Source organism: Gavia stellata, chromosome 7 (assembly GCF_030936135.1).
Source record: "Gavia stellata isolate bGavSte3 chromosome 7, bGavSte3.hap2, whole genome shotgun sequence".
In the NCBI taxonomy this organism is placed as follows: domain Eukaryota; kingdom Metazoa; phylum Chordata; class Aves; order Gaviiformes; family Gaviidae; genus Gavia; species Gavia stellata.
The window spans coordinates 39,046,990-39,059,068 of NC_082600.1; the positions used below are offsets into that span (position 1 = coordinate 39,046,990).

At 46.7% G+C, this 12,079-nt stretch overlaps 1 protein-coding gene across 1 annotated transcript in view; it reads left to right on the forward strand.

Annotated features, from left to right (window-relative positions):
- GALNT16 (polypeptide N-acetylgalactosaminyltransferase 16) overlaps positions 1–7,521 on the forward strand; it is a 78,368-nt gene extending 70,847 nt beyond the window's left edge. The window contains exons 15-16 of the mRNA XM_059819528.1: positions 116–232; positions 7,384–7,521. Coding sequence (XP_059675511.1) covers positions 116–232; positions 7,384–7,521 — 255 coding nt within the window. The remainder of the gene's footprint in view (positions 1–115; positions 233–7,383) is intronic.
- Positions 7,522–12,079: the final 4,558 nt, after the last annotated feature.

Here is a 12,079-nt window from a genome sequence, read left to right on the forward strand (position 1 = left end):
GTAACAGTTGAACAAAAGATACAAGTTTTTGAAATATATGATAGAAGAAAGTCTCTTACCCTCATCCAGTCACCATTATGATCCTAATGGAACCTTTCTTTTTCTTATGCCAAAGGAATGGGTATTCAGTGACCCTCTAATTAGACAGCAGGACAAGTGTCTTTCCATTACCTCCTTCTCTACTGGCTCTCAAATCACACTGGAAGCCTGCAATCAAAAAGACAGCAGACAGGTAGGTAACTGTGCACCTGTTTTGAATCCCTCCATTGCCACACACCAGTGTTCCTACATCAGTGCAGCCTGCAGGGGCAAACCTAGTACTATCAAAGTGTATAAAAGTCCCTTCTATGTTCTGCATCTCCTTCTCTGGTGTGTTTTGTAAGCTCGGATGTATGAGATTGCCCGCAACCAAAGCGGGGAGCACAGACCACGCTAGTGTGTGGGTGTCTGCTCTGCCTGGGCCCTCAGCAGCATGGTTAGCTCCAGTTCAGTAGCACCCCGACCTCAATCCTTGGATACATTTATGTTCAGCTGGGTCGGTGCATGGATGGAGCGCAGCATCAGAGAGGGGGAGATAAGAAGCAAATGCTTTGAGATACCCAAGGGAAGGGCAGTGTGTGCTATCATTTGTTCACTTATTTGGAAGTGAGAGAACTGTATTCTTTGTGCTGTCTTTGGAGATGTGAACAGACCTTTAAAACTGGGTGTGTACAAGTTGTTTGAGGAATACCGACCGACATAAAGCACCGTATGTTCCACCCAAACTGCTCCCTGAGGAGAAATATGCAGCGGCAGTGTTCCCAACAAAATACAGTGTTCCCAAAAAAATGCAGCTCTGTGACTCTTATGCTGTTTCCAAGATGTGCATCCCTGATCTGTCAGGACACATAAGTCATTTTGCCTTACAGCACAAGGTAAGAGATGGCCTCTGCAATGGTCAGGGTGCCCTCACAGAGATGTGATGTGCCTTTTTATCAGAACTGGGCAAAACACAACAGGTGACCACACAGCACTGTCAGACAGTGGACTAGGCTTGTTTCATCCCTAGTTCCTGTGCTTCCCTCTACACCAAGACAGAACACATTTTCTGTCATCTAAGGCTATGCTGGCTCTGTGTTTTCTGAAACGTCTATTGTTTTGATAGCCCAAAGGAAGGAGACGGCTCAGCTTGCTACCAGTCCTGAGCAGCATCCTCTTTTGTCAGTACTTTTTAATGCTATACAAATCTCTGAATTTAGTTCTTCCTGAAAGAACGCACTGAAATCCAGTCTCGCCCATTTATGGAAAGCCTGTGTAGACTTTCCTCTGGAGAACTGGTTAATGCAGAAATGTCTTTAAGAGTTGTCACCATGAATACGCTGGGAAAACTCTGAGTTCGGATTAGCCTTGCAAGGATATCCCAGGTGGGCTGTGCTTGCCTGCTCCTTTTTTTTGTTGGTAATCACTCACCCCCTTGCTGTGTAATTAGGTCACTTAGCTTCCCCTTAGGTGCCTTGCAGCAATTTCCTCCCTGGCAGCAGAGAGGACTCTAGCAGCTGCCAAAATCAGCTGTCTTTCCCTGCCTCGCCTGTCATGGAAGGACAAGGGTCCCCTGAAGGCGGGTGGAGTGCAAGCCCTATTAGCCAGAAGAGACATTAATCCACACTAACACAAGCAGGCTCATTCTGCTGCTGGGATAAGATTTATTCAGCCTTGATGTGTTGATTATATACAGGCTCATTATAAAGACATGCACACACACTTAAGGATGTGAGCTGTTGTTTTCCATTACCTTATGTGAACAAACTGCACTTAAATCAAGGACTTGACCTAGCAGATGATTTAGCCAACTGATTGTAAGCAAGGATTATGTTTAAGCATTTCAAATAATTAGAGACTGATTTGAATCACAGCTGCCATTCCAAACCACCTTGCGGCTGAAGGGATGAGATGGGAGAAGTGCATTTGAATTTTTAATCTCATTTGGTTGAAATGCTCTGAAATGTTGGGGGTTTTTTGGAAGTCCCAAACTCCCATTTCAGATTTCTACTTATAAAGCCAGTTCTATTTGCAATGCTCAAGTGTGTTGTGTTCTTGGGGAACGTTATTATGGACCCTTCCTTCCATAAACACAACAGTAATTGTTGTTAATACTAACATTGGATTTTAATTAGCTCGAAGTCAGTCATCTTTGCAAACTATCCCATTCTCTCTCCTCCACCTCTTTTCTAGAGGGGCCACCTGCATCTAATGCAATGTTTTCTGCTTACTTTGGGAATTGACTCTTTCTCTGCCCCATCCTAGCTAGACTGGGAAGTGAAGCTAACAACTTTTATGGGGGTCATCTGAGAGTGTATGTCTGGGCTGACAAGGCACGTTTCTGGCAACAAAGAGCCAAGATAGAGAGGGAGTCTTGTTCTTCCTGGGTTGGCAGCTTGCAGGACCCCCTGCCTAGGATGTCACCCAAGCCCAGCTCCTGATATTTGGGAGGCTGAGTTTCAAGGAGATGGCCACTGCTGTAGAAACTTTGAAGTGGGAAATGAAAGAGCAACGGTGGAGGGAACAAACTCCTTCAGTTGCCCTACGACTTGCCTGTCTCCCCATGGGTACTGACAGCCCAAAGTGTGAGTGCTGGGGGGAGAGCAGTGTTTTCAAACTACACGTAGGTGTAGCCACTCCTCAGTTCAAATGGGCTTCTCAGAAAGTCAGAGGGGCTGAGTGGAAGTGGAGGAAGGGAAGTTGAGCTTCTTCAGAGAAGTGGAGGTGGCAAGCAAGAGCCCCAAGCAGGTGGTCTGAGTGGAAGGGGGTGAGCCTGGGCAAGGTGTATCACACCTACAATATCTTAAGAGGAGACAGCGGTATGATGAAAGCCCAGCTTCGAACATCTCTGGTGTCACTGTCATCAGAGGTCTGTGGTGGAAGATGTTTGGACTTATCTGGATCTAGACTTCATGTCTATGTCTGAGTGATGCAAAAGCAAGATTTCTCACAAAAGATGGGGCACGTGATGGCTTCTCTTTTTAGTGTCACCAGAGCAGATTGGTTAGATCCTTATGACAGCACCATATAGCTCCTAAAGTTGCTTTCTGCTGTCAAACATACTGAATCTATGCCCATGCTACACAGCTGTTGTGCATTAAGTGTGTCCACAGGGCAGATACTTTTGTTGTTATTTTTGAGTGCTAACAACAGTCCATCTGACATATATGTAATACTCTAGTGGAGGCTTTACAGTATTATGAGCTGTATCTAGATTCAAAGTAAGTCTAGAACTTTGCAAGTAGGAGGATATGAGACAATGGTCAAAATTTAGATGATTTTTGGTTCTGTCAGACTATTCTCCCTTGGGTTGAAAGGAACCAGGAACAAAATCTATTTGGCACCATGATCCCGTTGATCATTCAACAGCAACAGCTGGCACTGCTAGCAGAAGACCAGCCAAGAGCTATTCTGCATAATCAGAACTAGATTTCAAACCAGATGGATATTATCCATAATGTTATTTGGAGAATAGCATTTTTTAGTTGAATGCACAATAAATTATTGCCTTTAGCTTTGGTTTTGGCTCTGACTGACGGTGGGAGTGGTGTTTTAATTTGTATTATGGTGAGGACAAATAGAAGGCAAAGTGAGAGTCAGACACTAAAACAAGAGAATGAAAATGAGAAACACTGGCACAGTATTTCCCAACAGAACAAGAAGCATGCTGAGAAATCCTATTAAACACACATAATTCATTAAAATGTGCTGAAGGAATGTGACCCCAGCCTGAAAATGAGGACACTTAAGTTTTCTTGTGAGACAAACAGTATTTGAAGTCCTGTGTGCCTTTGGACATGATTGGAAAATTTTCCCACCTTGCTTCTCAGTGTATCATATTACCCAAAGTGCAGACTATCGGAAAAGAGTCGGAGTGAAAACCAGTCTGTTCTGGAAGCACCTGACTTTGATTACCCTGAAAAATTACACTAGTGTAAACATTTTCAGGTGTTGTGTATATTGGGTAGAAGAAGACAGGCTATTTCTGACTTTTCTCTTAGTAATTGCACATGGAGTGCTTCTATCCAGTCACCTCAAAGTACTTCACAATGATAGATAATGAAGATGGAGAGAGAGCTTTACAAAAGAGTGGGCAAATTTTTGGTCAACATTGGGGAAGAGGATCAAGACACAATATTTCAAAGAAAATACGGATTCTTATTTTTCCATCTCCACTCCAAACCTGCTGTGACCAGTAAACTGTATTATCTCCATCTGCACAAGAAAGGGAGACCAAGGAACATTTTCAAGCCAAAATTTTTCCGATTGTGCGATGCTTATATCTTCCAAAAGCTTTCCTTCCAAGTACAGGCCAGTCATAATGTCTGGGTGTAGGAGATGAGAGGACTCCGTGTAATGTTTGGCTGCGAATTCAGGAGGTGTCTGCTCTGTTTGTTTGTTTTTCCTAAAGATGGGCATCATCACTGTCATTTAAAAGTTAGCTGTCCAGGCTCCCCTGGTGGTCTGTGGAGAAAGCTGGGCCCTACCCGAACGTGCTTGTACCTTCGACCCCTCCATAAGTATGTCACCAGCTGACTAGTTTAGGCTAAGTTGCCCAGCTCTAAGGTGGCTGACGGTGGGAGATGAGCATCCTATCTCCTGTTTCCACCCATTTCTACTGCCCACCCTCCTCAAGGGTCTGAGATAGGATGTGTCCCTAAAGGGTTAGGTGTTGGGCTGTCCTTGGTAATCCTGTGGTCTGGCAGTCAGGCAGGGGGGTCTTGTGAAAGGTTCAGGTGAAGTCAGGGGAGTTACTCTGGTATCTCACAGAAGTCAGCAAAGCACAGTTTCTGACCAGAAAGGGTAGAATCCATCATTGTGAAAATACCACTTCCATGTGAGGTGAGGAGCCCTACTTTGGCTTTTACTGTCAGTACCCTTTATAAAAGCTCCATGCATGGCACCTCCCTGCAGCACAGGTGAGCCTTATATTCAACTCTGTCACCTTTTCAGCGTTTCTCCTCCCCTGTTCCCATCCTTGCCCCACTTTCTGTTGAACTTAGGGATCCAGGATGACTTGAAACGCTGGGCTTTCCAGTGGTGTGATTCACTGAGAAGCTGATTGATTTGGTGTGGTTTGTTAGCAACAGAAAATGTGCTCTGGTGAATGTTTGCTGGTGTCCTGCTGTGTCTGTTGCTGTAGACTCTCCCTACAGACATCGTAGTGGGTAGCTGCTCAGCATGGAGAGATGACATGGTGGCCCATCTCTGATCTGGAGGAATAACATGAGTAAGCCTCAGAGTGGTGCTAGTTTTCTCCTGAATGGCTAAGGGGGGAGAAGAAAACCAGTGTCTCTTGGTAATTGCCGGTGTCTTCCATCTCAAATCTCATAACAGCATACTCCTTTACAGCTGGGTCTTCTGATGAGCTATGGGGTGTGTGGGAGAGATGGCCGCCAGCCATTCTCTACCACATGCACAGAGGAAGGCAAGGGAGGAGGCTGGGAATTCACAAGTACAGAGAGACAGGGGGAGGGTGGAGGGCAAAGAAGAGTTTCCCTTTGCACAGTAGGCGTGCTTTGGAGAAGGTCAAGAGGCTCTTCACTGAGGCCTCTGTGACCCTGGGAAACAGTGGTGGGGAGGCCGTTGTGCAGAGATTGCACCAGCTGGGCACAGTGTGCTGCTTTCCAGGGGAGAAGACCTCCTGCTTTCCACTCCATCATTACAGCTGCTGCTTTATGGTATTAACTCTTTCTCAGCTGTTTGCAGGGAGACTTCTGCCAGGTGAGAGCCAGATGGCTCTGGGACCTGTGTAGGCATTGGGTTGCAGCAGCTGGTGAGGGCATTGCAGTGCACAGAGTGCATTGTATCTTCCTCTCCATCATCACTACATTCCTCTGCCCCCTTGCCTGTTAAAACCAGCTTCTTCCTGCTGCACAAACAGCTCTCCTTTAGTGGTATCCTGTCAGTCAGGGCGAGCAGTGCTGGCAAAGTGATCCTGCCTCTGGTATTTAGTCTTGAAGGAATATGTGATACCAGAGCAACAGATTACTCTGGGCTTTGCAACTGCCCTGCCCTCCAAGAAACATAACCAGCACACAGATTTGGAGGAGAGCTGCCAGCAATATACGAACATAACTGGATGTCTTAAACCACACAGCATGTGGCAATCTGTTTGCTGTGTTACCCAAGAATTAAAATGTTGGTAGGTTTTGACATTGTATGGGTATTGCAGGGATTTTTTTATTCCCTTTGCATATCATTTCTGCAACAGCTGTGAGGTCCTTCAGTGCCATCAAGCTGTTTCTTTTTCTTCATCAGTCTCATGGATTAGCCAAAACATCTTCATAGTATTCCTAACTGACTTTACTGACTGAGCACCCAGACCTTAATTATAACTGGGTCATCTGTATGATGGAAAAGAATTATACGAAAATCTCCAGAGCCTGGAGCACTCAGTCCAATAACCTGCTGATCTCAGCTGTGCCCTGGTGGAGGGAAATGGCACAGCCTCATCTGGGAGATCCCAAGTCCACAGACTTGTTTCTACTTTTTTTCTCTTCACTATCAGCCACAGTGGTCCCAGTTCTTTCCAGCAGGGGTGGAACATACAGCCATTTCCCAGCAGAATTTGCAATTCATGGTTAGGACATACATTTTGTTTCCTGGAAAGCAGCACAACCAAAGTGGACCTTCAGGAAAGGGTTGCATGTGGGACCTTGTGCATATGCTCTGAGGGGAGCAGACCCAGAGAACAGCACTGCAGAAAACAGAGCAATATGTACCGAGAAACTGTCAAATGGACACTTATAAACTGAAATGTTGGCAGGATAGATAAGATTACGAAGAAGAGCCAGCTGAGAAGGGTGCAGAGCTATGAAGAGCTTTCAATGTAGTGCTGATAAAAATCTTGAATTTGATGAGAGGAGAGATGAGGGGACATGGAATAGAGTTAGATACGGTCTAGTCAAGCAGCGAGAAGTGTGATTTTTGCTTTCTGTGGATAGATTGCTTTCCACGTTAGGAGAGCTTTCAATGCTTTGCTTTCTATGGATTGGAAAGAAACCATAGAAGGGTTTCAAGTTTTGACAGGTATCTGGATGCCTAGAGATGCAGGACAAAGAATGGCAGGGAAATTGTGTATATAATATGCTGTTGAAAATGCCACTAGTCGCTGATTTTTTTGTTGTTTGCCTTCTAGATGCTTCTGAATATCTAGCCCTATAATTCAGGTAAACTCAAACTCCAGGTATCGTTGATACAGGAAACCAGTGCTTTGGAGATGCTGCGCATACCCAGATTTTCAGTCTCCCCAGTTGTTGAGGTTTACTTGAGGTTTATGTTCAACCTTTCTCCTCCAGCTTGGAGGCACAGTTCCCTGGTAAAATGGAAGTAACAGCACGTTTCTTCTCTGGCTTCTCACAGAAGTGGAAGATGAAAGGCAGTTTCATTCAACACTTTGTCAGCGGTCTTTGCCTGGAAAACCAGACTGGGAGAGTGGTCACCAACCCTTGCCAAGCAGATGTACCTGGCCAACAGTGGGAGCTGCTACAAGCAACATGATGGTAGCACGGAGATCTCCTTGTTTCTTTGTGCATGAGACTTTTGGAACAGAGGGAGATCCGGAAGGGAGGAATGGTTTTGTATGTCTGACCCTAAATGTTTTCATTGTGCCCACCTGCAAGCCACCATTTCAGCTGAGCGCTTGGTGTTTTTGAGTTTTTCAGAGAAAAAGCTGGGAGTGAGAGAGGGCTGAGGAGAGTCGTTAAAATCTTCCCATCTGTTGTCTTAAGTTCTCTTTTGTAGCTGATGTCTGTGGACAGCTGCACCCTGAGAGGGGGAGGACCTGGCCCAATACTCAAGTGACTAGAAATGCCTTGCAGCTCTCCCCATCCTTTCCTTTCTCTGCATTCAGAGTCCACAACTTTCAGTCCCAACAGCTTAAAAGATGCTTGTACAAACATTGGTAGCTCTTTGGCTTCCCTGACTTTTTGCTCTAACATTGTGCATCATTTATGCATGTGTGTCTCTCACTGAGGACTGGCCAGAAGAAGAGTCATCATCATGAGTGGAGGGGCTGGGAAGGAACTAGCAGACCCTGGGGGCAGATTTGTAACCTCTTTGTGGTGGGCCCATTCCTTCCTCTGTCCACAGTAGCTGCCCTACAGCCAAAAGGGCTGAGGTTGGAAAATGGGGCACAAAGCTGACAAGAGAGCTGGAAAAAGGACAATGTTTTAGCAGCATAACCAGGGACTGTTTTGGGGGCTATTCCCTGTTGAATTCTTGCTTCCATTTTTTTACGGGTGGAAGGCCAGCCCCGCCTCCATGAGTGATCCAAGCCTGCAGGCAGCCCAGCTGGACTTGGGTTCAAGGTACCACAGTCCTGCGGAGCTGCTCAGAGACAGGTGCTGACACTTTGCGATGCCAGGGAAGCTGGGACCGTTCTCTGGCTGCTCTTCCTGGTGCTACCAGGCACTGCCCGCTGCACCCTACACCAAAGGTGATGCACAGAGCTGTGTGGGCAGTGCACACTGACAGTGCCACTGCACTTGGCTCAGGCCTGTGGCAGGAGCCCACCCAGTTCCCCACTGCGAGAGGCAGAAGGGGACAGCCCCTAGGTCATCGCAGGCTTCCTGCTGCTGGCTGTGGGGGAGCACAGCCCTCTCGCTGGCTCTCCAGCTCTGCATGGCCCTTATGAACACAGCCTGGCATGACAAGCCACCCAGTCCCTCTGCCTAGTTGCTTTTCCTCCTCTCTCAGAAAGAGGAGGTGAAAAGGCCTGGGGCTGCTCCATTTGCGATGCCCAGCTCTCCTCCCAGTGGGCACCTTAGGGAGGTTAGTTGGTGAAGCTGAAACTGCCCCCTGCACCAATGCTGCCACAGTATAGGCCTGCCCTGAGACATCTCTCCTTTGTGTTCTGGAAATACCGAAGACAACTCGTGTCTCTAGCTAGCATCCCAGTCCTGCTCACAGTTACCAGTCAGCTGTAGCTGAGTGTGGGTTTTCAGACCTACCAGGGGAAGCCTATGGTTCAAATAAAAAAAAAAAATCCCCCCAACGTTACCTTTTCCTGCTAGATCTGTTAAATTTTCCTCTTGGAGCTAGGTTTTGTAAACCAACCCTCCTCTCAAAGAGCCTGGCAGGGGAACCAGATGGTGGGGCCACCTTCAGTAGGCAATTTCATGCCTAGTTCCTTTCTGATCTGGTGTAAAAGAAACAGGATGTTCATTTGGATTCTGAACAGCTGGCTGCTTTTGATCATGCTTGTGTCCCTTTTCATTCTTCTCTCACCTTGGTGTTAGCCCAAACAGTTGACAAAAGAACAGATACTGTTCTTCATATGTTGCATGTGCTCAGAAGTGCTTGTGTGAGAACTGGATGATTTGTTTTGTGTTCTCGGTTCTTTTATTTAAAAAATTCAATCAGCCAGGTGCAGGAGCTCTTTTCCTGTTTCCCCCTTTACTTTGACATCAGCTCACCGTCTTGACACTGATGAACCAGATGAATGGCCTGCCTGCACTGTGAAAACTCAGGAGGCAGTTCCTTTTGGTCCCAAGTTTACAGCATGGTGCAGCCGGCCTTCTGTGTGAGAATGGGGGTACTGACTCTGCAGAGATTTCTCTTTCCCTATATAGAGATGCTTTGGGCCTGAACCACTGAGGCTGGGAAAGAGCAGAGAAGGAAAGAAAATAGCCTAGGAACAGGAAGAGGGCAGGGCAGGCAAACCCATCAGTGGGGAGAGATGCCATCCTGCTAGCAATTGCTATTTTAAACAAGAATATGCAGGAGATGCTACTTCCAGAACAGCATCATTAGGCAGTAGGAGACAGGAACAGTCAAGTTCTCACACACCTGGCTTGAAAAAAGTTGATGCAAAGACAGACGAAAGGCCGTTGCGCAGGTACTGCACATAAGCTCTGTGTACAATGAAATGCTAAAGGATTATGTATTTTCATCAGAATGCATCCTAAGTGGACCATCTGAGCTTCCCCCATTTCACTCTCCAGCAGCTTAAGGGTTGCAGCTAACAGCATGTTCACTCCTCCACCAGGTACTGCTTCCTTCCTTCTTGCTCCCACTGAGTGTGTGCAGCTTTCTTGCAGTTCCTTCTTCATAACTGTCCTGGGACTAGGACCCAGCTCCTCTACAAACAATTCTCCTGATTGCTACAGACCACAGGAGCCCTGCTTATGTACAGTCTCCAAGCTTTGGGCCAGCCCTGGGCCAAAGGGGTCTTGTCAGCACACTGGCTACTGCCCTTGACTTTGGGCATGGCTCCAATGTTGGAGGTTACTGCCCACTCCCAGAGCCAGAGGTACCTGGACTAGGTGTGTTGATTTGTGCCTCTCTTCCTACTGCTCACCACCTGGCAGACTGAACTGGCATCCATTTGGGGCTGTGAGCTGGGGCAGCTGAAGGTTGGGCACTGTCCTTCTTCAGGTGCCTCAGCCTGGGGGAGAAAAGGGAAAAGGTGGGTATATGCTAGATGTCAATAAATTAAATTGCCCCTGGAGTTAGGGGCTACCAGAGCTGTAACTCTACCTGGTTTTGGACATGTTCTCCTGAGGTCACCTCCCCACTGCTTATTCCACTGTCAGCTGAAGCACTGCTCACAGGACCTTGCTGTAGGCCCAATGCAGACCTCCCTCCACATTGTCTTCTGGAAGCCATTGGTTTCCAGTGGATTTTAGCAATTGCTGCAAAGGAGGTACATTACAAAAGGCTGCTGTCAAGTGTGGGCGAACTAGACTTCTCCTTAGAATAAACAAGGTCTTGTCCACATTCATTATTAGCATACTTTCCATTTCCCTTGCACTGAGGGGAAGGAGTAGTGATGTTATCTGTGCTTTTTTCCCCAAGGTCCACGCAGTGCCATGGTTTGGAACAGACTCCGGTGGGGTTTTTAAAAGCAAACTGACTGAGCCCTCAAATTTGGCCCAGTGATTTGTTTCTTTGACAGTCAGAACAAGCAGCTGCTCGCCCTTGTTTCCCTATTTACTTTAAACAGCTCTCTAGACTGTCAAGACAGAGCATTTGCATTGGTAATACCTTTGAAGAAAGTTGTTATTGTATCAGATCATCCAATGTGATTTTGTGTGCTGTGAATCAATGGGGGTTTATTTAAGAGGAGCTGAAACTACTGTTGTACAGGAATCAATTTCAAAAGGTTTATTTTCCCCACTCACTTGTAAGTTGCACTTTGCCAGATGTAATTTCTGTGGAGCCCCGATTTGTTTTCCCTTTTCTCGAAGAAAGCACGTGCCAGAACCTGTTTAATGCCTGGAATAAAATCCACTTCGAAACAAGTATTTCAGCCTGTTCTTATTCCCCCTTACTTCCCGTCGGAAAAGAGCCTCCATCCTTTCTTGTCTTTTCCCTGCCTCTGTCTCTCACTGGATTTGTGTCCCCAGACAGACATACCCCCGTTCTTTGCATGGGTTCCTGGGTTGCTTCTAGACGGATACTGCAGGAGCTGGCAGAGAGATTTCTAGGATACAATGGCATATCAGTTGAAAATGACTGAAGAAGCCCTCCTCAGCTGGCTAGGCAGGAAAGTATCCTTTCTGGCAAAAGTTAAGAGCAATTAATGGACTGGCTTTTACATGCTGAAAGAAATAGCTGGGGGTGGGGGGAATTAATTCTTCTGTAACTCCCTCCTTGATCTTTTACTCAGGCTATGAGCCTGCCTATTCCTTACTGAGCCTCCCAAAGGTCTGTCTTCTGCCTCTAGCTTGAGGGCAGGGAAGCATCACCACACACAGATGCCTCCTAGCATGTGCATTGCTGAGCCTCAAATACTGTGACTCCCCAGGTAGGCTGGTAAGATTAGCTAATCTCACTATATTTAAAAAAAAAAAAAAAAGAGCCCAACCAGCAATGTAAATTTGGAGGCTTTGAGTTTAAAATCAGGGCTTGACTGCCTGCTAGTTCACACGCAGAGGCTTTTGCAAACTAGGATCAGCTGGGTCTGCCTCTACAGAAAGCAGCTGTGCCAGAGCTTCTGTCTAGGGAAGGTGGGTGAAGGCGTGCTGGAAGTTAGCTGGTGCGTGGGGAACCAGTGCTTTCCTGTGCTGCCTGGTAATGTATCTGATGTTTGAGTGCTGTGGGAACTCGATAAAAA